This window comes from Trachypithecus francoisi, unplaced genomic scaffold, assembly GCF_009764315.1.
Source record: "Trachypithecus francoisi isolate TF-2019V2 unplaced genomic scaffold, Tfra_2.0 Lachesis_group12, whole genome shotgun sequence".
Taxonomy (NCBI): Eukaryota; Metazoa; Chordata; class Mammalia; order Primates; family Cercopithecidae; genus Trachypithecus; species Trachypithecus francoisi.
In genome coordinates, this window is record NW_022681457.1 from 32,060,442 (window position 1) to 32,088,102 (window position 27,661).

At 39.4% G+C, this 27,661-nt stretch overlaps 1 protein-coding gene across 2 annotated transcripts; it reads left to right on the forward strand.

Moving 5' to 3' along the window:
- Positions 1–27,661, forward strand: CTH (cystathionine gamma-lyase). 2 transcript variants are annotated; one of them, XM_033225283.1, is made up of 12 exons: positions 1–554; positions 4,926–5,007; positions 6,904–6,999; positions 10,003–10,112; positions 12,679–12,810; positions 17,917–17,974; positions 18,444–18,521; positions 20,168–20,320; positions 21,872–21,993; positions 23,165–23,217; positions 26,679–26,817; positions 27,090–27,661. In XM_033225283.1, the coding sequence occupies exons 1-12, from the start codon at positions 387–389 to the stop codon at positions 27,114–27,116; spliced, it is 1,218 nt and encodes a 405-aa protein (XP_033081174.1). In that variant the 5' UTR covers positions 1–386; the 3' UTR covers positions 27,117–27,661. The 2 variants fall into 2 exon arrangements, with proteins under 2 accessions (XP_033081174.1, XP_033081175.1); XM_033225284.1 differs by lacking the exon at positions 4,926–5,007.

Genomic DNA, 27,661 nt, shown 5'->3' on the forward strand with positions numbered 1-27,661 from the left:
CCTCAGGTCTGGTACTCAGGAATTTCGCCCGCAGGGACCAACACCACTTGGACCCAGGGACTCCAGCTTCCCTCCACTTTCTGCACTGGGAGGGGCGGTCGCGGTGACGTTTCAGGCAACGCCTCTGCTGTCAGCCAATAAGGAGCGGGAGACGCGTCGGGCCTTCCCTTAATGGGCCGCGCGGGGTCCCGCCCCGCTGTGATCGTGAGATTTTGTCTGCCGGCCGGCTAATAAAATCCACCCCACAATCGCCCTGTCCAGCTTTAGTGCGCTCGCTGTCGGCTCTTCCTGCGTGCTTTAGCTCCTTCTCGGCTGATCCTTCTGTCTCTCCCTACCCCGGACACCCGGCTTCCCGATTCTTTTCCTCTCTCCTTTCGCGGTTCAGCATGCAGGAAAAAGACGCCTCCTCACAAGGTTTCCTGCCTCACTTCCAACATTTCGCCACGCAGGCCATCCATGTGGGCCAGGAACCAGAGCAATGGACCTCCAGGGCTGTGGTGCCCCTCATCTCACTGTCCACCACGTTCAAGCAAGAGGCGCCCGGCCAGCACTCGGTGAGCTCAGTCTGTCTGGGGCTGTCCACAGTTGGGCGGGAAAACAAAGATGGCTTATGAATTTGAAAGGCATGTAAGTAATTTATAATATTACTTATAAATTAGGAAGGCAACCGAAAGATGTTTCTACACTGCAATTCTTGCAGTATAGCTTTGTATCGGATGGTCCAGTGACCGTATTTCTTTTGATAAGTAGGAATGGAAGAAGCCGTTTGTCCAACTTGCCATATAGATTTGGCCTGAAATTCACGTGATTTTGACAAATTTGCATTTAAAAACCGAAGGTCCTAACTTTTTTGAGTTACTTTTAGCAGCATAAATTTTAAAGATGTAGTACGGAGTCAGCTTAAAAAATATTAAGGGTCTGATAACTTGACGGGAATTAAGATTGTTCCCAGTAGCTGTATTAATAGTTATTGAGTATCTACTATGTGCCAAATACATACTTGTATATAGCATGCGTATTACACGTATTGTCTCATCTAATCCTAACAACAACCCTAGTCTGAACCGAATCCTCATTTTTTCTTAATAAAACAGCTGAGATTTAGGGAGTTAAGTAACTAGCCTTAGACTAGTAAGTATTGGAGCTGGGATTCAAACTTCAGAAACTTGAGGTTGCTTTAGGAACCAACTCTTAGGCACTCAGCTACACTATGCTATCTCTAATAATGCTAGTAACAATTTAGCCTATTGCATCATTTAAGCATTGTGTCTTAGTGATTAAGAACACAAGTCATGACCGGGTGCAGTGGCTTACGCCTGTAATCCCAGCACCTTGGGAGGCTGAGGCGGGTGGATCACCTGAGGTCAGGAGTTTGAGACCAGCCTGGTCAACATGGTGAAACCCCATCTCTACTAAAAATAAATAAATTAGCTGGGCGTGGTGGCGGGTAGCTGTAATCTCAGCTACTCAGGAAGCTGAGGCAGGAGAATCGCTTGAACCCAGGAGGCAGAGCTTGCAGTGAGCCAAGATCTCACCATTGTACTCCAGCCTGGGCGACAAGAGCGAAACTCCAACTCAAACAACAACAAAAAGAGAACACAAGTCTTATAGTCAAAAGCTAGTTTTGTATTCTGACACCACTTCTTCTGAGCTGGGGTACCTTGGGCAAGTTATTTAACCTATCAAAGCCTCTGATTGATCCTGTATAAATGCAGATAATAATAGTACCTACCACATAAGTTGTTGAGGTGTATTTAAGGCTGTATGGTACATAATAATTACTCGATGGTAATTTGTTTTTTCATGATGTTCATATTTACACTATTTCCATTTGATCCTCACAACAACCAGGTCAGAGGGCAGGACAGGTATTATGTACTTTTTATAGAAAAGGAACTGACCCAGAGTCATACATGAATGATCTGTAAAGCCTGTGAAAGAGCCCTCTTTGCTAATCACATAGCTTTTTTTTCCCTTTTGGTGGCATATTTGATGGGTCTTGGGAATTTAAAAGTTATGAGATTTGTAAGAATTAGTTAAAGTCTGCAAGTCCAAAGCCTTGATTATGATTTGGAAACCACTTCAGTGTGTTATATAAGTTGAGGAAAATCCTTATAGACAGTCCTTTGTTTTGTGAGATAGAGTTCTAAGGCCATTTCTACAACTGGTTTAGAATACTCTTTACTGTATTTTAGAATCAAAATATGTACACAACCTCTCTTTCTTTCACCCTCTTTTTTTTTTTTTTTTTTTTTTTCAGACAGAATCTTACTCTGTCGCCCAGGCTGGAGTGCAGTGGTGCAATCGTGGCTCACTGCAACCTCCGCCTCCCGGGTTCAAGCGATTCTCTGGCCTCAGCCTCCCAAGTAGCTGGAATTACAGGCACCTGCCACTGCGCCCGACTCATTTTTGTATTTTTTTTTTTTTTTTAGTAGAGACGGGGTTTCACCATGTTGGCCAGGCTGGTCTTGAACTCTGGATCTCGTAACCCACCGGCCTTGGCCTCCCAACGTGCTGGGATTACAGGTGTGAGCCACCGCGTCCATCTCACAGCCTCTCTTTCAAACATGCAGTTCGTTTCTTGTGTAGGGTTTAATGAATGTGTAGCTGCCCAAGCTTTGGAACTCAGTGCAAAAGTTAACCATTCAGGTGTGATATTAATAATTAAATGTTTCCAGGAAGCCAGCAGGGATGGTTAAATCCACAAAAACTCTGCTTAGTATCTTTTTTATGTTTTATGTTTTTTTTTTTTTGAGACAGAGTCTTGCTCTGTTGCCCAGGCTGGAGTGCAGTGGTGCCATCTTGGCTCACTGCATCCTCCGCCTCCTGGGTTCGAGCAATTCTCCTACCTCAGCTTCCCGAGTAACTGAGATTACAGCTACTCGCCACCATGCCCAGCTAATTTATTTATTTTTAGTAGAGACAGAGTTTCACCATCAGGCTGGTCTCGAACTCCTGACCTTAGGTGATCCACCTCCGAAAGTGCTGGGATTACAGGCATGAGCCACCATGTCCGGCCCTTTTTAAAAATTAGTTAAGACCACTAAAGGGAATTTGAAGAGTTGAATGAGAAATGTAAGGTACTTTTCTGTGGCAGAAGCCACACGAATCCAAGCATTTTTTTTTTTTTTTTAAATCTGCTGGGTGCAGCTGCAGGTCATGGTAAGAAGGTGATGGTAGGGAGTGGTAAGGATATCCTAGAGCCCTGTAAAATGTATCTGCTCAGGCTGGGCACGGTGGCTCACGCCTGTAATCCTAGCACTTTGGGAGGCTGAAGCAGGGGGATCATGAGGTCAGGAGATCGAGACCATCCTCCCCAACGTGGTGAAACCCTATCTCTACTAAAAAAATACGGAAATTAGCTGAGTGTGGTGGCATGCCTTTAGTCCCTACTCTGGAGGCTGAGGCAGGAGAATCGCTTGAACCCAGGAAGTGGAGTTTGCACCACTGCACTCCAGCCTGGAAACAGAGCAAGACTCCCACTCAAAAAAAAAAAAAGTCTGCTCAACTTGTCATAAACAAGGGCACATAGCAACAAAACTTTTAAAAGTTATTATTATTAATACTGGGAGCTTCTGAATCAGAAACAAAGGTGAAAGAGTGTTGTGTTTTGTTGTGTGTGATGTGAAGCTGAGGGAGAAAATTATAGGACTTCTAATTAATGTTCAAATCCTTGGTTTGCAATCTGGTTTTGACACTCTCTAGGTACTACTACATTTGGCTTCACTTTCTCAGTCATAAGGATTAGTAGAATGACTGGATGAATATAGCTAGCAGGGTGCCATAAATGTAAGAGCAGAATAATGCATTTTTTTTTTTTGAGACAGACTCTGTTGGCCAGGCTGGAGTGCAGTGGCACGATCTCGGCTCAATGCAACTTCCACCTCCCGGGCTCAAGCAGTTCTCTTGCCTCAGCCTCCCGAGTAGCTGAGATTACAGGAATGCACATTTTAAAAAGTATTGTGTGGAGTTGTTTTGCCAGGAATTGCTCCCTATGTTTTGATCCGCTTTTGTAGAGCCAAGATGTGAATGAATGCTGAGTATTTGTAGGATCTGAACATAACTTCCTGTTGTATGCTAAATAGAACTTGAATCAGCCTGACAGTTGGCTCACACCTATCATCTCAGCACTTTGGGAGGCCAATGTGGGAGGATTGCTTGAGGTCAGAAGTTCAAGACCAGCCTGGGCAACATAGCTAGACTGCCTCTACAAAAAATAAAATTAAAATATTAGTTAGGCATGGCGATGTGCACCTGTAGTCCTAGCTACTCAGGAGGCTGAGATGGGAGGATTGTTTAGCCCAGGAGTTTGAGGCTGCAGTGAGCTGTGATTGCCCCACTGTACACTAGCCTGGGCAATAGAGGGAGATCCTATCCTTAAAACAAAAGAAACTTGTATCACTTAATCACTTATTTCTTAGGAAATGAAACACAGGTTAGAATTAGGTTTATTCTGTTGGCTCATGCAAGTCCCTTTTCCTAATGTTTCCAGATTAATGAAAAAAGGTGAGTCTAATATAATAAAAATACTACTAATAAAAACTGCCATTTATTTAGTGATTAGCATGTGCCAGGAAACATGTAGTGAATTTGTGCATTATCTCATTTTATTTTCACAACAATTTTATGAATTAGACATCTGTATTTCATTCCCATTTTACAGATACTGAGATTGACTTTTAGAAATGTGAAGTAACTTACCTAGTGTTGTGCACCTCATAAGTGGCAGAATTCACATAGAGTTTGTTTGACTTCAGAGCCCCTTGACTATAGCCACAGCACTCTTCTGCTTCTGTATTAAAGCAAGACATATCATGACTAAAGAATAGAAACTCATATGGTAGGGTGAAACTGTAGGTGTCCATGTTAGGACTCTGATAATAAACTTAAATCTCTTAGGATGAACTCAAACTTGTTTTCTTCAGGGTTTTGAATATAGCCGTTCTGGAAATCCCACTAGGAATTGCCTTGAAAAAGCAGTGGCAGCACTGGATGGGGCTAAGTACTGTAAGTAATTTCCATTTCACAGTCTAGAATCTATTTTTAAATGTATAGAGAAAACCATAGAGGCACAGAATGTGGAATGAAAAGAAACAGATTCGGTAGTTCAGAATTCCTGTTCTACTGATTTTGAATTCTTTGCCCAAGGTCCCTCAGTTGGTATAATATGCATGTGTGTAATCATCAGGTAAAAATACATATGAATAGAGGACAAATGAATAAAGGAAAAAATTCACATGAATACTACATTTATTAATACTACATTTATTATGTACTATTTGTGTGAAAACAGTCTTCATCTGAAACTGTCAGTATAAATAAATAAATGGAAATTAAATTTAATAACACCACCAATTAGAACATAAAACCTTTTTTTGAGACAAGGTTTCTCACTCTGTTGCCCAGGCTGGAGTGCAGTGGCACGATCTCTGCTCACTGCAACCTCATTCAAGCGATTCTCCTGCCTCAGCCTCCTGAGTAGCTGGGATTACAGGTGTGCACCACCACACCCGGCTAATATTTTTGGGTTTCTTGGTTTTTTTTTTTGAGACAGAGTCTTGCTCTTGTCGCCCAGGCTGGAGTGCAATCGTAGGATCTCGGCTCACTGCAACCTCCGCCTCCTGGATTCAAGTGATTCTCCTCGTTCAGTCTCCTAGGTAGCTGGGATTACAGGTGCCTGCCACCACGTCCAACTAATCTTTTGTATTTTTAGTAGAGATGGAGTTTCGCCATGTTGACCAGGCTGGTCTCCATCTCCCGACCTCGTGATCCTCCCGCCTTGGACTCCCAAAGTGCTGGGATTACAGGAGTAGGCCACCACGCCCAGCCTTTTTTTTTGTATTTTTAGTAGAGATCGAGTTTTTCTATTTTGGCCAGGCTAGTCTCGAACTGCTGGGCTCAAGTGATCTGCCCACCTCGGCCTCCCAAAGTGCTGGGATTACAGATGTGAGCCACCGCACTTGGCCTAAACTTTCTTATCCTCTGGTTTGTTCACCTAATAATTTGTGCTTAAGAATAGCACTAAAGTTTATTTTCAGTGGTCAATAACTCCTGATAATGTGCTGTCAGAGATTAGAGATTAACTCCCTAAACTTTTTCTTTTTTTCATGAAGAGAGTCTTGTGTATTCATTGTGATTACACTTATCAGACAAATCTCAGGTCTGATGCGAGTTTTGTTAAAATATTTCCTGAATTGCATATTCATATGATGAATGTCTGAATCATATCTTTGCTGTATTCTTTATGTTTGAAATTTCTTTTTTTTTTGATATGGAGTCCCCCGCTGTCGCCCAAGCTGGAGTATAGTGGTGCAATCTCGGCTCACTGCAACCTCCACCTCCTGGGTTCAAGTGATTCTCCTGCCTCAGTCTCCCTCGCAGCTGAGATTACAGCCATGTGCCACCATGCCTGGCTAATTTTTGTATTTTTAGTAGACACAGAGTTTCACCCTGTTGACCAGGCTGGTCACAAAATCCTGACCTCAAATGATCCACCTGTCTTGGCCTCCCAAAGTGCTGGGATTATAGGCATAAGCCACCATGCCCGCCCTGAAATTCCTTTAGTTTGCTATTTTTAAACTGTAATTTAACTGGCAATAGGTCTTTTATCTCAGATATTTGTAAAGAATTATTTTCTTGAAGTGTTTCAGAGAAATGTTATTACCAAGGCAAAATTGACTTAACACAAAAGTATCTGTCCACATTATGTATTTTTTATTTTAAAGATATCTTATTCTTGAAATAGAAAAGGAGATTTTGTAATGGTATTAATCAGGGGCCTCTAGCAACTCAGCAGTGATGGCTGCCCTATCTGCATTGAAGTAAGTCAGGTAAATAGTTGGAGGTGTGTTTTAACCTATAGACCTGACTTTTCAGCTTGCTCTAACTTGATTTTTATTTTAGGTTTGGCCTTTGCTTCAGGTTTAGCAGCCACTGTAACTATTACCCATCTTTTAAAAGCAGGAGACCAAATTATTTGTGTGGATGATGTATATGGAGGTAGGTGACCCCTCTCGTTTATGTTGTGTAAACTTGTATTTTACAGATAAGAAAGTGAGCCCTGCATTAATATTAACAATGTTGCCAGTATTTTTGGTTATTTATTATATTTTATAGGTGTGACGGGCACCTCTATGCTCTCTCAGACTGGGCAAAAGAGGAGCATAAACACTTAGGGTCCGTGTTCTGGAACTGCTTATAAGAGAGATTATTTATTTATTTTTTTGTTTATTTTAAGACAGCATCTTGCTCTGTCACCCAGGCTGGAGTGGAGTTCTGCAATCTCGGCTCACTGCAATCTCCACCTACTGGGTTCAAATGGTTCTCGTGCCCCAGTCTCCTGAACAGCCGGGACCACAGGCATGTGCCATCACACCTGTCTAATTTTTGTATTTTTTGTAGAGACAGGGTTTGTCAGGCTGGTCTGGAACTCCTGAGCTCAAGTGATCCTCCCTCTCCAGCCTCCCAAAGTTTTGGAATTACAGACATGAGCCGCCTCACCTGGCCAGAGATTATTTAATAAGAATAGTATTTAAGGCGCTAGAATGAATACATAGCAGTTGATCAACTTGCAGACATGTTCTGCTCTAGAGAAGATAAAGTTTAGAAAGACAGTGTTCTCCTGTAACTTAATTTTTACCTGTAATAAAGGTGAACTACAACTCAGGTTACTCTGAAGAGCTCAACCCCACATATCCCCTTTTGCTTTTTATTTTTGTTTGGCACCAGGGAAACTTTCGAAAATTTGTTGAGAGATATGGGCCTCTTTTCCCAAAAAAACATTCTTAAGACTACACTCAGTGATTAGCATTTTAATTTTAGGGGGTCTCACGGATTGAACCCCTGAAGCCCATCTATGGCTCTATATTTAAGAACTTACATTCCAAAGAGATTAAATGTTAGCTATTTAAAGTGGTGAATGTGGAGAAGACAGGTTTGCCTTTGCCTTTAAGCCCACTGATTTTTGTGTTTAAAACAAAAGCAAGGAATTTTGTGAATATACATATACATATATTTCAGATGCTTCCAAATAATTAAAATGTGATTTCTAGAATATTATCATTTTATGTATTTCCTATCTGAACAAAAAGTTAAATCACTAAGTCCTTTAAAACAGCAGTCCCCAACCTTTTTGGCACCAGGGACCGGTTTTTTTTTTTTGAGGTGGAGTCTTGCCATGTTGCCAGGCTAGAGTACAGTGGCACAATCTTGGCTCACTGCAACCTCTGCCTCCTGGGTTCAAGCGATTCTCTTGCCTCAGCCTCCCGAGTAGCTGGGATTACAGGCATGTGCCACCATGCCTGGTTAACTTTGTATTTTTAGTAGAGCCAGGATTTCTCCATGTTGGTCAGGCTGGTCTCGAACTTCCGACCTTAGGTGATCCACCTGTCTCGGCCTCCCAAAGTGCTGGGATTACAGGTGTTAGTCACCCGTGCCCGGCCTCAGGGACCGGTTTTGTAGAACACAGTTTTTCCATGGACGGGATGGTTTCAGGATGAAATTGTTCCACCTCAGATCATCAGGCGCTATTTAGATTCTCATAAGGAGCATGCAATCTAGATCCCTCGAAAGTTAGATTCTCATAAGGAGTACACAACCTAGATCCTTCGCATGAGCAGTTCTCAGTAGGTTTCCTCCTGTGAGAATCTGATGCTGCCGCTGATCTGACAGAAGACTGAGCTCAGGAAGTTATAATGCTCACCCGCTGCTCACCTCCTGCTGTGCAGCTGGATTCCTAACAGGCGACAAACCTGTACCTGTCTGTGGCCTGTGGGTTGGGGACCCCTGCTTTAGGACTCCCCTCGCCCTTTTTTTTTTTTTGGAGACGGAGTCTCGCTCTGTCGCCCAGGCTGGAGTGCAGTGGCGTGATCTCAGCTCACTGCAAGCTCCGCCTCCCGGGTTTACGCCATTCTCCTGCCTCAGCCTCCCGAGTAGCTGGGACTACAGGCGCCCGCCACCTCGCCTGGCTAGTTTTTTGTATTTTTTTTAGTAAAGACAGGGTTTCACCGTGTTAGCCAGGATGGTCTCGATCTCCTGACCTTGTGATCCGCCCGTCTCGGCCTCCAGGACCCCTTTTAAAGGAAGGGACTTACTCTTAGTAATCATTTTATCCCTCAGAAATTTGGACAATGTTTTGTATTTTATCTTAGTTTCTTATATTAACTTGTTGAGTTGAAATTATAGAAATCTTAAACCTTTAAATACTTTCATAATGCATTATAAAAGTCTCATGGCAAACATAGGTGTAAAATCCTGAAAATTGTTGATTTTAAAGAACTTTTTACGTTATTTTTCTATTTTATATTACCTAGGGTCAGTCTACATACCATCACAAGTCTAGTTTCTCGTTAATGACAGAATATTCTTTTGTTGTTGTTGTTGTTGTTGTTATTGAGTATCAGTATCAATTTTTTCTTTAAGTTTTTATGTGTAAAAATCAAATCCAGGTGTATTTATAAAAGAAATTATTTTAAGTCAAATGATTTATCCTCTTTCACTGTAAAAATCTGGTAGTTTGATTTATATTGTCTCATTTTATCAATTAAAACGTTCAGAACTACATAACAAAAAGATGGAAAAAGTACAAAGAATAGTAACCAATTCTTTTCTATTACAAAGTATTTTGAAATTTATTTCAAACATTTCACTGACATTGGTTCATTTAGTTTACAGTTGAGAACTAGGTAGAAATTGTTTGAAAAGATAGGCTGTTTCAGGAAGCTTGTCACTTAGTGGAGACTGGATGTTTTGAGAAACATTATTTGCTTCAGGCTACTTTTGGATCTCAAGTGCGTTTTATTTGACTCTTGAGCCTTTAAAGAACAAATCTTATTATTCTTTACTATTTCAGATAGACAAACTGTTTGACCAAACTAGAAGTGCTTTTAGTTGCATTTTTCTTGGTGACTGGGAGTTCCACATATTTTGTGTTTATATGTAGAAGGAATGAATGTTTCTTAATGCAATGTTCTTTCCATTTTTTCTGATTCTCTTCTGTCTCAGGTACAAACAGGTACTTCAGGCAGGTGGCATCTGAATTTGGATTAAAGATTTCTTTTGTTGATTGTTCCAAAATCAAATTACTAGAGGCAGCGATTACACCAGAAACCAAGGTAACTCAGCTCGTTTTCAGTTTTGCCTGTTTTTCCTTTGATGTTCTGTTTTCATCATTTCTGTTTACTAGAGGATATAATTTAATGTGAATAACAAATTTTATTATATGCCATTGGAAACATCAACAAAATTAAGATAGACTGTCATCTCCAGGGTATTATAGCATGATGGCGGTACATGGTTTCTGGAGTGGAATTCAAATTTTAATTCTGTATCTTAGTTGGTGTATTATCTTGGGCAAATTATTTAACCAAAGTCTCAGTTTCTTCATTTGCAAAATGGAGATAATTATACTGGTTTTATAGAAAGGGGAGTGTGAGAATCAAATGAGATAATGCATATGAAATGCTTAGTACAGTTCCTGGATACATGGTAATTGTTAAAAAAAATTGCTATGCAGGAGCACCTAATTCTTAACTGCATAGCCAAAATAGTATTGGTAACAGAAGTCATCATAGAGATTGGATTATAGAAAAAGAAGCCTGCCAAACCCCCGAACCCTAAGCACAGTGGCTTTGCTGGGCTGTAAGGGATGCTGCCCAGATACTTGTAGGGCCACAAGCAATCTTTAGCTTCCATCCTGGGAAGTTTGTATGCCACCGGAAGGTGTTTTGTGTCTGAGTGAATGGCATATGTGATATTCTTTCTTGCGACCTCATTTAAATTCTGTGTGGATAAAAGAAGGACCAGTGTCTTTTATAAGTCAGCTGTTTACAACTTTTTGCTAATGATTTAAAGGTTAGAATTGTACCAAAGATTATGTTGCAATGAATGCTAAAAAATGAATGTCTTTTCATGTACAAATAATTACTTTGCACATTAACATGGTTGAGCTTTTGGTAATTAAGATTTGTTTTCAGAAGAACTTGTTTTTTATCTTGCTTGGGAGAAAAGACACATTAAAATAGCTGGTCTGAGTCTTTCTTTTTTTTTTTTGAGACAGAGTCTCGCCCTGTCACCCAGGCTGGAGTGCAATGGCGTGATCCCGGCTCACTGCAAGCTCCGCCTCCTGGGTTCAAACGTTTCTCCTGCCTCAGCCTACTGAGTAGCTGGTATTATAGGCACCCACCACCATGCTCAGCTAATTTTTGTATTTTTAGTAGAGATGGGGGTTTCACCATGTTGGCCAGGCTGGTCTTGAACTCCTGACCTTGTGATCCACCTGCCTCAGCCTCCCAAAGTGCTGCGATTACAGGCATGAGCCACCACGCCTGGCCCTGGTCTGAATCTTTCTAAGGGAGGGAAGCAAATTGTGAATATAGTAGGTCTTGTCAACAGAACTTTATATAGTGACTCTACCAACTTGGATTAATACATTTTCCTTCCTGAAATATCAGGTTTTTCACTTGAAGTAGAATGTCTAAGTCCATGTAAAACCTACTTTTTATTTATTTATTTTTTATTATTAGTAGGAATAATAAATTCTTATCAGAATAATTTTTATAGATTCTTTAAATAATTCAAATTTTTTGTAGAATATGTATTATTTTAACCATCTTATCTTTTCCAGAGTAAAACTCTAAAGTCAGAAGAGTATTAAACCAGATCCCTTGCCCATTTAAATAATAGGTAATAAAAAAAGAATCAGCTGGGCACAGTGGCTTATGCCTATAATACCAGGACTTTGGGAGGCTGAGGTAGGAGAATCGCTTGAGCCAGGAGTTTGAGACATATAGCGAGACCCTTTCTCTGCAAAAAAAAAAAAAAATTGGCCGGACATGGCCACATGCCTGTAGTTCCAACTACTGGGGAGGCTGAGGTAGGAGGATCACTTGAGCTTGAGAGATTGAAGCTGCAGTTAGCTGTGATCATGCCACTGCACTCTAGCCTGGGCAACAATGTGAGACCCTGCCTCTTAAAAAAAAAAAGTAATTCAATACAATGGCATTTTGTTCAACAAATAGAATTATTTTCTTTGGTCTTTTTGATAACTATCAAGCATCTACTATGTGTCTGAATTGTGGTAGCTTTTGAGATAAAAAGGTCATTGTTACTTTTTAAGTAGGTGGTAACCAGTTTTTCTGTTGTGGGTGTCACTTTTCTTCTTTAGTCTAAAGCCCATGCTCTTCAAGTCTTAGGTGCTTATTCTGTAGTTTCCAGGGTTTCTGGCATTAAGTTCATATTAAATATATTTTTGGCATCATAGGGATAATTCTCTTTCATTAAAATTCTAGGATGTATTCTTACACAATCTATGTTATTTATCTTTGAGAACAAAATTTCCAGACACCGAGCTATGTCTTTGGAATACACTCTCTTTTTAAAGAAAAATACAATAATTAACTTCAGTACTTTTCTGTTTACATGTACATTATCTCACTTGATCTTTACAAAAATTCTGTAAGATAGGTATTACCAACCGAATTATACAGATCAATAGGATACATTACATACCTACGGCCTCAGAAATTTGTAGGTAAGGCTAGGATTCAGATTTGAACCTCCCAACATCATCATCATGTGTTTCCATTATATAATGTAGCTTCCCAGATTGTTACAATATATGAGATGTATGTTTGTAAAGTATATTTTTACAAACTATTGTTATTTGCTGAATTATTTTAGCTTGTTTGGATCGAAACCCCCACAAACCCCATCCTGAAGATGATTGACATTGAAGCCTGTGCACATATTGTCCATAAGCATGGAGACATTATTTTGGTCGTGGATAACACCTTTATGTCGCCGTATTTCCAGGTAAATGAAAATAATTTTTTTTGGCACAATTAGTAGATAACATATATCTGTAATTAGGAAAGAAAGGACTTGCTTAAATTAAAATCATGATCAAATTCATGAAATCTAATCATCATTAATTATTTATTGGACAGAGAATTAAATTTGGACCTCTTCTACCATTAATTAATATCTTTTCAAACATGTTAATATCTTCTATGGTAATTTGTGTTTTCTATTTGTTAAAACTTACCAGTTCTCTTAAGATGTGTAAACTCTGAAGAAATGGCCTTATTATGTGATTGTATCTGCTAATTCCTTATACATAGTAAGGACTTGAATGTTTATGCATTGGTTACAAATCAATCATATTTTTCAGTCACCTTCAATATTTTTGTATATATTATAAAAGAAAAGTGATGCTCAATGATTTCAGTGTATGTTATACATATTATTTCTCTTCTAGTTTTTATTCCTTCAGCACTCCATATACTATGCCTAGATCTCTTTAACTTATTATTATTTTGAACTTTTACTTTATTTATTTTACATTATAGCTGTAAGTATTTATAGTGCTCTTGTGTTAGTCTCTTTGGGCTGCCATAACAAATTACCATAAACTGGGTGGCTTATAAACGGCAATTTATTTCTCACAGTTCTGAAGGCTGGGAAGTCTTCAATCAAAGTGCCAGCAGATTCAGTGACTGGTGAGGGCCCGCTTTCTGGTCCATAGATGGAGCCTTCTCACTGTGTCCTCACATGGTAGAAGAGACACGGCAGTTCTCTGGGGCCTCTCTTATCAGGGCATTGTATTAGTCCCTTCTCACACTGCTATAAAGAAATAACCTGAGACTGGGTAATTTATAAAGAAAAGAAGCTTAATTGGCTCACGGTTCTGCAGACTGTACAGAAAGCATGATGCTGGCATCTGCTTGGCTTCTGGGGAGGCCTCAGAAAACTTACAATAATGGTGGAAGGCAAAGGGGGAGCAGGCACATCACATGACCAGAGTAGGAGCAAGAGAGAGAACGAGGGGGAAGGTGCTACACACTTTTAAACAACCAAATCTCACAAGAACTCACAATTGTGAGGACAGTCCCAAGGGGAGATGGTACTAAACCATTCATGATATATCCACCCTTATATATCCCTCCAGGCTGCACTCCAACATTTGGGGATTACAATTCAACATGAGATTTGGTGGGGACACAGATCCAAATCATATCAGGCACAGATCACCCTAATCACCTCCCAAAGGCCCACCTCCTAATCACACTAGTGATTAGATTTCAACCTATGAATTTTGGAGTACACAGTGTTCAAACCATAGCAGTTTTCTTTAACGATTTCTCTCCATACCTAGCCCTCTGCATTTGTTTCCTCCCCAGACCATCCCTCCCATACATCCTCTATTCTTTCCTTTTTTTTCTGTCTTGTGTCTAGTTTCATCCTCTTTTCTGTTTTGTTTTCTTTTGTAGATCACTTTGGGATCTCTTTATAATTAACTTGTTTCCTGCCTTTTCCCCACAGGTTCTCCCTCTCTTTCCTCTGAGTAACCCAACTCTTTCCTTTCTTTGTTAGGAGTTACCTTCTTCCTGCTCTTTTCTTCCTGCCTGTACCTTGTCATACTTAGTACACTTCCTGTAGTTCATCTTTATTCTTCAGAGTTCCTGAAACCCAGCTTATTTTCTCTGGCTCTTCAATTGGGCAGATGTTTACAGGTTTTATTGTTTACATTTCCCCCCTCTTCTGTTCTGGGTCCCTGAAGTTGATCCAGGTTGCTGCTTCCATGTGACTGGCCGACTCCCTGGGCAGTTTCTATAAAACTGCTCTTCACCTCCATTTTATTTGAAGGCATTGTCATGGTTTATTTTCCTTTCCTGAAGCACATTTCCTGCCTACATTGCATCCAGACAGCTTCATGGGCCATCTGCCTTTGGCTCATAATGTATCCTTGATTGCTGATTTTATCAGGTAAAGCAATCTGTTTCCAAGTGAAAAATCTAGCATTGTCTATTTGGCATCGTCTATTTGTCCCAGGTGATTTTCAGTGTAATATTCCTTATTACAACTCCTTAGCCCATATGCCGCTTACATTAGGCCAGTTAATAGAGCATAGGATAGCTTTAGCTGAGTCACAGTGAGTCCTGTATATTCCCCAAAAGATTGCATATGTTTTGTAGCCTGGCCCTGCCCAGGTTACTCATCAAACCTGGCCCTCCTTCTCCTATTACCGTCACTAACATAGGTCTAGTTTTTCTATCTTTTTGAAGCCCACATCACATTCCTCATGCCAATGATTGGAATTTGCTTCATTTCAATTTGGATTTATTCCAGTTGAATTACTCAGAATCACATTATCCCTAAGTAGCCACATGTGTTGTTTCCATAAAGCAAATCTTCCTGAAAAAAAATCCTCTCATTGTCTTACCTTCATGAAAACGGAATATATTCTCTTTCTTCCCAGTCTTTTGTCCTCTGGATCTTCTGTAAGTCTCATGAAAGGCAAAATAGACCTACCAGCATGAAGTTTCAGATTAGCACCTCTGGAGTCAGGCAGTCTGGGTGTGAGTCCTGGCTCTACCAGCTTTTTAATCTGAGGGATCTATCTCATTTTTCTTAGTACCCTTTCCTCACCTGTATGATAAGAGCCATAAAGGTACTGATTTTATTGAGTTAGGCAAAGTATTTTGTACAGTGCTTCCCTGGGTTATATAAAGTATGTAGCATGATTCTCAGAAGATAATGAGATCAGCAGGTGTTAGTGATTTGGTTTTTATTTTTCCTTCTCTTTTGGCTGTAGAGTTTACAAATGTTAGCACTAGAAAAGACGTTAGGTCTCATCTACTTTGACTCCATCCCTTTAGAGATGTGCAAACACATATGCAGTAAGTGCTTTGGGCAATACTTTACCCAAAGCATCCTATTTTTGAAATACCCTAAGTGAAAAGTCCCCATAGCCACCTATACTAATATCTTCCAAAGACTAAACAGCTCTAGTGAGGATGGAATAAACACATACGGTTCTATGTTTAGGAAAATGTAAAGGGAAAGATGTTGATAATGTATTTTTGTTTTTTTTTTTGTTTGTTTGTTTGTTTGTTTTGAAATGGAGTGTTGCTGTGTTGCCCAGGCTGGAGTGCAGTGGTGCCATCTCAGCTCACTGCAACCTCTGCTTCCCCGGTTCAAGCAATTCTCCTGTCTCAGCCTCCCAAGTAGCTAGGATTACAGGTGTCCACCACCACCCCCGGCTAATTTTTGAATTTTTAGTAGAGACAGGGTTTCACCATGTTGGCCAGGCTGGTCTCGATCTCCTGACCTCAAGTGATCCACCCACCGAGGCCCCCCAAAGTGTTGGGATTACAGGCATGAACCACCACGCCCGGCCTGACAATGTATTGTTAAGTGGAAAGTCTACACCTTTCACTCTCATTGTAAACAAATACATTTTAAGACTACAGGATTAACCTAGAGGACATTATGTTAAGTGAAATAAGCCAGGCACGGACAGACATATATGGCATGATCTCATTCACGCGTGGAACGTAAAAAATGTTGATCTCATAGAAGTAGTGAATAGAACAGTGGTGACCAGAATCTAGGGAGGGGAGGGTGGAGGTGGGCAGGACAGAGGATGGTCAATGGGTACAAAGTTAAAATTAGAAGGAGGAATAAGTGTTGGTGTTCTACTGTACAAAAGGATGACCAGAGTTAACAATAAGATACTGTATATATCAAAATAGGAGAGAGAATTTTAAATGTTTCTACTACAAAGAAATGATAAATATTTGAGATGATGGACATGCTAATTACCCTGCTTTTGATCATTACACAATTACACATGTATTGAGCATCACATTATACTCCATGACTTAAAGGATTGATTTACAGGAAAATTAGGTGAAAGAAAACACTTTAAAAAATTCCTTCTCTTTTTTATTTTTCTTAATTCTCCCAATTTCAGACATATTTATTTATTTATTTATTTATTTATTTATTTATTTGAGACAGAATCTTGCTCTGTCGCAGAGCAGGCTGAAGTGCAGTGGTGTCATCTCAGCTCACTGCAACCTCCGCCTTCTGGTCCTGCCTCAGCCTCCTGAGTAGCTGGGATTACATGCATGTACCACCATGCTCAGCTAATTTTTTTTTTTGTATTTTTAGTAGAGACAGTGTTTCACCATGTTGGCCAGGCTGGGCTTGAACTCATGGCCTCAAGTGATCCACCCACCTCAGCCTCCCAAAGTTCTGGGATTACAGGTGTGAGCCCCTGCCCCAGCAAATTTCTTTCTTTGTTGTTGTTTTTAAGAGAAAGTCTTACTCTGTCACTCAGGCTGAAGTGCAGTGGCTTGATCATGGTCCACTGCAGCCTGAAAATCCTGCTCTCAAGCAATTCTTCTGCCTCAGCCACCTAAATTGCTGGGATTACAGGTGTGAGCCATTCCCCAACTCCCGGCCAGCTAGATTTCTTATAATACCTAATGCAATATACCTGCTTTATTAGTAGTTGTTAATACTACATTGTTTAGGAACTAATGACAAGAAAAAAGTCTGTACATGTTTAATGCAGACACAACCATTCTTTTTTTTAACCATTCATTTTTTTTTCCATCCACAGTTGGTTGAATCCATTAAGAATCAAAGTCATGACAAACCCCAAATGTGAATAATCACAGCATACGTCATGAGCTTTTAATGAATAAAAATCTCAGCAGATGAGTTTATACTTACTCTAATAAAAATTGCTGAATGTTCATGTCAACTATTTTACATGTTTAATGAGTCATAAAATACCAGTGTCTCTACTGTAGGTAATACATTTAGAGTCCTGTCAGCAACTGCTATAAAAAAACAGGTTCAAGAGACTGGTCGACCTGGGCTTATTTTTCTATTTCCAATAAACTTTTGCCTTCAGATTAAAGACTGGATTCAATACTTTACATTTTTCTTTGGTGGGAGGGAGGCAAAGGAGAAATAATATCAGAGATCCTGGAAAATTTTAAGATGCACATGTTTTTGCAAAGTTAGTATTGATTACAATAAGAATGAAATTTACAATTGCAGATAGGCAGGTAGTGAAGCAAATTTTCAAATGGTTTCTCTAAGTAAAAACCTTGTTTCTTTCAGCGCCCTTTGGCTCTGGGAGCTGATATTTGCATGTGTTCTGCAACAAAATACATGAATGGTAAGATGCGTACAGTGTACACTTTGAATGTTCTTTTCCATGGATAGGTGAAAATAGCATAGGGCTTGACTTTTGATCCCTTTTCTTTGATTATTTTGTAGATTTTTTTTCTGTGACTCATGTAGAAAGTAAAAAAAACAATCCTTTGATTAAATGTAGGATTTCGTTTATAGTACACAAAACTATGCTCATGATTTATGAGAAGAGGATTAAAGTTGACCGTAAAAAGTTATGCTTTTATCTTGCTGACACCTTAAAGAAACATTTTGTTCTTATATAATTTTATTTTATTGGTTTAGACATAGCTTTTGCTGCTGTCCAATTGAATAACGTTTATTTAAACTTATTTTATAGAGCTTCTTCCCTGAGAGTTTTTTCAAGTGCAAATCACATTTTGGAAGTTATAAAACAAAGAGTAAATATAAATTGTTTCTAACTGAAACTTTTTTTGTTTGTTTTTCGTTTTTAGGCCACAGTGACGTTGTAATGGGCCTGGTCTCTGTTAATTGTGAAAGACTTCATAATAGACTTCGTTTCTTGCAAAATTGTAAGTATTAAAAAGTCCAGATTCCCTATGATTCTCTCAGTGACTACATTTGATATTTATATTTCCACTAAGTGTTGTGAAGTGACGGCACTCTAATACTTTATGAAGAAATGAAAAATAGAGGAGAAAAATTCTGATTTTATTATTTATTTGTTTATTTTTTTGAGATGGAGTTTCACTGTGTCACCCAGGCTGGAGTGCAGTGGCGTGATCTCGGCTCATGACCACTCTGCCTCCTGGATTCAAGCAATTCTCCTGCCTCAGCCTCCTGAGTAGCTGGGATTACAGGTGCCCACCACCACGCCCAGCTAATTTTTTATATTTTTAGTAGAGATGGGGTTTCACCGTGTTGGCCAGGCTGGTCTCAAACTCCTGACCTCAGGTGATCCACCTGTCTTGGCCTCCCAAAGTGCTGGGATTACAAGCGTGAGCCACTGTGCCCAGCCAAAAAAATTTTTTCTGATTTTAGACGAAAGTGTTATAAAAATAGTTATAGTAGGCTGGGCACGGTGGCTCATGCCTGTAACCCCAGCACACTGGGAGGCTGAGGCAGGTGGATCACTTGAGCCTAGGAGTTTGAGACCAGTCTGAGCAGCATGGCGAAACCCTGTCTCTACCAAAAATACAAAAAAATTAGCCAGGTGCAGTGGTACATGCCTGTGGTCCCAGATACTTGGTGACTGAGACAGGAGAATTGCCTGAGCCTGGGAGGTGAAGGTTGCAGTGAGCTGACATCGTGCCACTGCAATCCAGCCTAGGCAACAGAGTGAGATACAGTCAAAAAAAAAAAAAAAAAAAAAAATGGTTATAGCATAGCAAGGCTTTATGACATAAGAAATGAGTTTTTTTATTTTCATGTCCATCTTAATTATAATCATAATTTGATAAAGCCCTAGTGAATTTTTAGTTTCAAGACTTGATGGGTTTTTTTTCTTTTGTAAAATTACATTTGAAATGAGGGCTTTCATATACTATACATTTTATATCAGGAATGATGGTTAATTTTAAATAGCACTTATAGTATCAACTTAAATTTTTCAACAGATGTCTAAACACCATTTCCTATTTACATTGCTTAGTTTATCTCCAGTACAGTTAAGGATTAAACCATTGTGATTTGACAGGTAAGATATAAACATAATTAGGAATAAAAATGTCCTCCAGGAGGGAAACTGAAACTTATTGCTTGGTAAGTATCCTTTGGTTTATAAAAAGTAGAAATGAAGGATATATCCCGGAGGTATGTGAAATCATTGGCTGCTTTGCACAAAGGCTAAATGGAATATTAGTAGAATATTCAGTAATAATAAGACTTGAACTGCTATTTTTCTCTGTATGTTAAAATAATTTTTCAAAGAAATACAAGGTTAGGCTACACACAATTTATGATTTTATTAAAATCATAGAAAGGACTATTTATTTTCATATTTGAGAAGTTTATATCATTGTGCTTTTACTTAGTTTTCAGCATATTTGCTTCCCCTTTGTTCTCGTGCTTCTGATTTGATATATTATTTTCCTCCCAGAACTCTAACATTGAGCTTTACACCTAGCTTCTGAGAGTCACTATAATGAAAAAGAGAAGCCAGATAATTTCTTGGCCATACCTTGCCTTCAAACTAATCCAGGATGTTTTCTTTTTGCAGCTCTTGGAGCAGTTCCATCTCCTCTTGATTGTTACCTCTGCAATCGAGGTCTGAAGACTCTACATGTCCGAATGGAAAAGCATTTCAAAAATGGAATGGCAGTTGCCCAGTTCTTGGAATCTAATCCTGGGGTAGAAAAGGTTATTTATCCTGGTATGTTATTTATCCTGGTATGTTAGTTTGATTTCTAAGCAGATATGCTTATACTAGGATTTCAGCAGCTATCCTGAGCATCGTGTTTATGTAACATTTATTTCTAAGTTAAGTGCTTTCACGTATTGTTTATGTTCATTTATTATTGAGCACTGCCATGTGTCAGGCTCTGTAGTGGGTCTGGTGGAAAGAAGATAGACATGGTCTCTACCCTTGTATTGCCTCTAGTCTAGTGGATGCTTGGATATTAGAAAATTATTTTTACGCATTTGATGTTCCTGTGGTGGTCTGTGATTTGAAGGCTTGTGTGTATCTATTCAAAGATGTTAACATTGGACTTTTCAGTTGATTTGCTTATAATCTTGTCAGTCTGCCATTCAGCATTAACTCTCACTTTAATCTGATAGAGGTTTGTTCCAGTTGAGACTTGATATTAGGTGCCAAAATTCCCCTGAAGTTCTCTCTGTCTCTTTTGGAAATGGAGTTTCACTCTTGCCCAGGCTGGAGTGCAATGGTGTAATTTTGACTCACTGCAACTTCTGCCTCCCGGGTTCAAGTGATTCTCTTGCCTCAGCCTCCCAAGTAGCTGGGATTACAGGTGCCCACCACCATGCCTGACTATTTTTTGTATTTTTAGTAGAGATAAGGTTTCACCATTTTGGCCAGGCTGGTCTCGAACTCCTGACCTCAGGTGATCTGCCAGCCTTGGCCTCCCAAAGTGCTGGGATTATAGGTGTGAGCCACTGTGCCCAGCCCCCTAAGGTTCTCTTCTGTATTTGTATTCCTTCACCTCTTCCAGCATCCAGAAATGCTTCTGTGGAGTTAGCTGAATTTATTTTTACCAGTCTTTTAAGCTGTGGCAGTCCTAAGTAGTTCTTTTATTTTTAGATCCTTTTGAAGGATTTAGCATCTAGAATATATAGGAAAATTAAGACTGGTCCCTCTACACAAGGAATTTAGAGAAACCAAAGCGAAATACATGTGAAACTAAATGCCGTAAATGTACTTTAGGTAAAGAGCTGTTGATTGATATATATTCTGTGCCATGAAGAATGGGCAGCATTGGTTAAAAGGGCATAGACAAGGTATTGGAGATTTATTCAAGAAATGTTTATTAGTTGCCAGCTATGAGCCAGGCTTTGCACTAGGAATTGGGATCCAATTAGTAACAAAAGAAACGGATTTGCCCTCATGGAGCAACTCTGGTGGCTAAGACAGATACTAAACGAGAAATTACAGGATATAATTGACAAGGGAAGTCCAGGTTGAAGGGACAGCATGGGCAAAGGTCCTGAGATGAAAGGGAGTGCAGTGGTACTGGTGTAAAGAAAGCTGAAGAGGGTAGAAAAGATGAGGCAACATAAAGCTGGAGAGATAGGGGCCCGAGCAAACAGCCAGATGTGAGCATGGCATAATCCTCATATTAGGCTTATTTGCAGTTTACTTAAGCAGACAGTGAAAAATTCTCCCCCCACCAAAAAAAAAAACCAAAAGACAAAAATTACATGTTTGACTCTAAAATAAGACTTTTCTGATACCTTATGATTACAGGGCTGCCCTCTCATCCACAGCATGAGTTGGCGAAGCGTCAGTGTACAGGTTGTACAGGGATGATCACCTTTTATATTAAGGGCACTCTTCAGCATGCTGAAATTTTCCTCAAGAACCTAAAGGTAAACTTAGAAAATAGGTTTAAAATTGTAAGAGGTAAGGCCTCCTTACAGCAGTTCACTATCTCTTACTTCCACTCAAGTCAGATAATGTTTTTGTATCTGCAGGTTACACTCAAACCTCTTTATCATGAAATGCATTGGGTTGAAAATGACTTAAACAATAGTGTCACAGTAGCAGACATCTAAATATGTTCATCTACTTAACTCTCTACATACTACAATCAATTTGAGAGACACAATGCTTTTATTTAAAAGTGAACCCCTTTTTTCAGATGAAATAGGTAAAACCTTGAAGTAGTGCGCAGTTAGTGCACTGCACAAGGGTTGTTCTAAAAATCCATCCTATGAATGGCTTTCCAAACCCTTTGCCTCCTAGGCTGCATCTGACTAGGGGAGGCCTTTGTCTAATTTTCAAAAACCCAGGAGGAGGCTCTCAGGGGCCATGAGCAAGAGACCTGTTCAACTCCATACACTGGGCTTAACCTTGAGCTCATGCAGTTTGCATACTACAGAATAGATTAATAGAAAGCTACCACATTAGTCAAAGTGTTCCTGGTGTCACCTTAATTTCATACAGTTACCAAGGTAACTTTCAAAACATTTGTAAAGTTTTATGACACTATCACACTCAAAATAAAAAGTGTTTTTTTTTTTTTTTTTTTCCTGTTCCAGTAGGGAGTTAAAGGATGTATTTCATAAGTGGTATGTATTAACAAGGAAGTATGTATAACTTGGGAGGCATTTAGAGATTTTTTTATCTATGTAGTAACCACAGAGCAAAGTCTCGAATGCAACAATTTTTTCTTTTTTTTTTTGAGGCAGAGTTTCACTCTGTTCCCCAGGCTGGAGTTCAGTGGCATGATCTCGGCTCACTGCAACCTCCACCTCCTGGGTTCAAGTGATACTCCTGCCTCAGCCTCCCAAGTAGCTGGGATTACAGGTGCATGCCACCACGCCCAGCTAATTTTTGTATTTTTAGTAGAGACGAGGTTTCACTGTGTTGGCCAGGCTGGTCTTGAACTCCTGACCTCTGGTGATCCACCTGCCTTAGCCTCCCAAAGTGCTGGGATAACAGGCATGAACCACTGTGCCTGGCCTAAAAACATTTATTTTTAGATTTTAGTATTTTTAGTTTACTAGAAAGTCTAAATTCATGTTTTCTTTGCTGTAGCTATTTACTCTGGCTGAGAGTTTGGGAGGATTCGAAAGTCTTGCTGAGCTTCCGTAAGTATAGTTCTGTTTTTCTCAGTACTTTAAATTTGATGTCAGCTTTAATGATTGGGAAAGAAATGTGACAAGGTCGGGGATAATTCAAGATATTTAACAATAAGAATAGCATGACATTAATCAGAATGGACTCTTACCCTGTCAGGATGGAGACCCTGATAAAATCTTATGGCGGGCTACTTGTTAGTGAGCGGTGTCCTCCCAAATGTTGCTTCCTTCCCTGCTCTGTCAAAAAGAGACTCCAGCAGTAATTGTATTCTAGGATCTCTGACCTCTGACCTCTAACCTAGGGCCACATGTTCTACCCTACTCAGCCTTAGAGGGGACTGGAGACTTTGTACTAGAAAATCTTTTTTCAAGGCTCTTTGGGAAACAGAGAATTTGTCTCTGATGAAACTCCTCCATGCCCTTGATTATTGGAGAAGAGCCCTACTAGATACTGTCAAGTCTTTTGTTTTCTGTTCTCTGTGGGATAAACCTTTAATATCTTTATGTTGTGTACAAGATAAATCCAAACCCTAACTTGGTACCAGGCCCTTCAGTATCTAACCCAATCAATTCATCTAATTTTATCAAAGCATCAGAGGATATTGGTACAAGGAGCAGCCTAAGATCATACAGTACAACAGCTTATTTTACAGGCAGGGAAACAAAGATCCAGAAGGTTGAGCTGATTGATTCAAATGTCACACAGGAACATATTAGCAACTTCATTCTTGGGTTTGCATCAGAAACAGTGAGGGGAGGTAAAAGGTGCCTGGATCTGGATTTGAGATCTGCTTCCACCAATTAGTTAACCTTTAAACTTCCATTTTTTAACCCATAAAATGAGATTAATAATTAATGATTTTTGACCTGGTGCAATGTATTATGCCTGCAATTACAATACTTTGGGAGGCTGAGGTGGGTGGATCACTTGAGGTCAGGAGTTCAAGACCAGCCTGGCCAACATGGCGAAACCTTATCTCTACTGGAAAAAAAAAAAAGGAAAAAAGTATCTGGGCATGGTGGTGCACGCCTATAATCCCAGTTACTTGGGTGGCTGAGGTATGAGAATCGCTTGAACCCAAGTGATGGAGGTTGTAGCAAGCCGAGGTTGCAGCAAGCCGAGATCACACCGCTGCACGCCAGCCTGGGTGATGCAGTGAGACTCCGTCTCAAAAAAACCAAAACAACAAAAAATTAATGATTATCCATTTATTGATTACCTGTCCCACCAAGCATTCCTGATATATATATTACCTTTATTATATGCTACTATGGCCATATGTTGTAACTATTGCAGGGTTAAGTCAACATCATAACCTAACTTTTTAACTATACTAAATATATACGGTGTATTTCTGTGTCTTCATTTTCATAAACATTTGTGGAATAACTTGTTAGGGCCCACCAAAGTTTAGGCCTATTTTCTGTCTTTGTCTAGGAGTTTACAGTTAGACAGAAAGTCAGACAGTCTCACAAAGTTAAAAAAAAAAAAAAAAAGATATCCAAATAATGACTTGAAATAATTCATGTAACACAGCTTTTTGTTAGTCTTTCCAGAAGATGCCTGCTAGTAAGTTTGGATGCACAAGAGGGCACACTCAGCATGTGAAATGGGTTTGTTTTTCATAGTAATGAAATGTGTATTACCTTGAGACTCTCTTGTCTTAAATCTCTCCTGATTTACGTAGGGATTTTTGTTTAAAATTGCTTGGCCCCCAGACACCCTGGTTTAGGCTGTAACCGCGATGCCAGAGGATGGGTGGATTTAGGTCAGGGCTTGTCTGTTCTATGACCCTTCATTCTGTGTCTCCCAACTCTGCTGCTACTAGTACAGCATTGCAATATGGGAGGCAGGAAGTGAAGATAATGTGTATTAGCTTAGTCTCCCAGCCTCACAACACATATAACTCTGTGACCTTAGAAAAGTTACTCATCCTCCCTAAATCTCAATTTCCTTGATTTTAAAATGTGAGCAACATTCTACATAGCTTTTAGGTTTTTTGTGAGAACATGGGAAAAAAACTCCCTAAGCTAATGCCTTGGTTCATACTAAGTACCAAATAAATGTTAGCACCTACATGAACTATTATCTTTCATTAGGCATCTCTACTACATTCCAGGTGCTTCGAAGTGCTTTATACATGTTCTTTCAAATTAATGCCTGTGACAAACTTTGAAGACAGGTGTTATATCCAATTTTTATTCATTAAAAAAATGAATTAATGCACGCAAACCACCTAGTAGGGTATCTGCCTCATAGTAAGCACACAGTAGGTGCATCTGTTATTATTTCAGATAAGGAAATAGGCACCGGGGATGAGTAACTTTTATAAGGCCACATAGCCAGTATGTGGAGGGGCTTATCCAAGTTTGTTGGTCTCTGAGACCTGAGTTCTTATTTCTACATGTACACATTCTTTTAAGGAATTATGAGTCTCACAGGGCAGAACATTTTTAAGATGGATGTTTGTGTCTAAACACTTTAGTAGCGTGATAAAGGAAGATATCCATCACTCAGACCACAACTGAGATTTTTTTTTTCCCCATGGCTCTCATGTAAGAGAGGGGAAAGCAGCTTAGGTATTGATTTTGCTGGTGGCATGCAGGGAAAGGAAGAGTGTTGATTGTAACATACATATTGGGGCTAAGTGAGATGCTAAGCCTCTCCATTATTCTTCACAGAAATTTCTCCTTCCCTGAAACTTTGGCAGTCTTTTTGTCTATACTTGTTTGGCATTGTTTATATAGACTATTTTGTTTTGTGAATTGTCATAGTTTTTAGCTCCTGCTTTGTTATTTAGGGTAAAAAAAAATCTCATTCTTCTTGGTTTCCCAATTTTTACTGCAGTGCTTGACATATGGGTGCTTTTCCTTTACATCTGTTGATGATGGTAATGAGCTGCTAGATAGTTTGAAAAATCCTTCCAGGCCTCTATGCCAGGAGTTATATTGTAGAATTCTGAATGCTTAGTGGTTGCTACTAGTGATTCTTGGTAGTCTTTCTCCGATGTGCCTCAGAAGGTCCAGCTCTGGATTGATCCAGAGGAAACTAATTATGACAGGCTTTTGGTCCAAGAGATCTCTTGTAAGAAGCAGTCCAGTAGGTTGGTCACGGAGTACACGATTTCTGGCCAAAGCCTCATGTAGGCAGGTATTGAAATCTACACCCTGGGGAGGCTATGCCTTACCCTACTGCACGGGGGTACTTGACACACACTTTCAGTATTTGGATTGAGCATATCTTACCGAAGGTATAAAAAAGATTTAAAAAATCTTGCTTTTCACTTAAAATCATAGCTAGAAGAGATAAGTTTCATAATTTTATCTTTTTTTGCCTGTGAATTATAGGGGTATGCAAAATTTGATATTTGGAGCAGAAAAATTTTGAGGGTAATTGCAGTTTATGAGACAGAAACATGCCTCCACTGACACCATATAGTGATCAAAAATTTGCTCATGTCTTCTTTCAGGGCAATCATGACTCATGCATCAGTTCCTAAGAATGACAGAGATGTCCTTGGAATTAGTGACACACTGATTCGACTCTCTGTGGGCTTAGAGGATGAGAAAGACCTACTGGAAGATCTAGATCAAGCTTTGAAGGCAGCAGTAAGTCTTATTATTGTGTGTGTGTGTGTGTGTGTGTGTGTGTCTGATTTATCTTGGGCATGGGGGTCACTATATTTACAAAGAGTGGTCTCATTGTGAACTCTAAAGCTTTTCTGTTCCTATAATAGACCAGGTGTATAAATAAAGGTACAGGGAGCTCAGTCAAAGTGCATATTTAAAGGATGGTAGTATTCAGTAAAAGGACTTCTTGAGGAGTTGAAGCTATGGCCTATATATTTAATAACATATTTTCTTGTGCACTGTTACTATAGCACCCTCCAAGTGGAAGTCACAACTAGTATTCCAGAGCTGCTATTAGAAGCTGCTTCCTGTGAAGATCAAATCTTCCTGAGTAATTAAACGGACCAACAATGAGCCTTTGCAAAATTTTCAAGTGGAAATTTTAAGGCACCTCATTATCTTTCATAACTGTAATCTTGTTAGGGATCATCTCTGTTAAAAAGTTTTCTGTATGTCATATTATAATTACAGGTCAATTCTGTTAATATCTTTTTCTTAATTTTGCTCTATGTTTGCCTCTGAAGGAGGTGAGATTTGTGCTGCTTTGGGGGATCATGTTCTTTTTTCATGTCTAAGATTTATTTTGATCATGTTTACAATATAATGGTCATTCATTTTTATGTTTTGTGAAGAATTTAAATTTAAACGAATGTTCTTAAATCAAGTGTGATTTTTTTTGCGTATCATTGAAAAGAACATTAAAAGCAATGGTTTACACTTAGTTACCATAAGCCAAAAATCAAATACTTGAAAAGTTTACTGTGAAATTCTACTGATTTAAGATTGTACTTAATATTAAAAAAAAATCTAATTATCAAATGCA

Excerpts from the sequence above, each read along its gene's own strand:
- CTH (XM_033225283.1), top strand. The coding sequence starts at position 387 with ATGCAGGAAAAAGACGCCTCCTCACAAGGTTTCCTGCCTCACTTCCAA. Across the intron at positions 17,975-18,443 it reads TGCAACAAAATACATGAATG|GCCACAGTGACGTTGTAATG; the intron begins GTAAGATGCGTA and ends TTTCGTTTTTAG. Across the intron at positions 23,218-26,678 it reads GAAAGTCTTGCTGAGCTTCC|GGCAATCATGACTCATGCAT; the intron begins GTAAGTATAGTT and ends GTCTTCTTTCAG.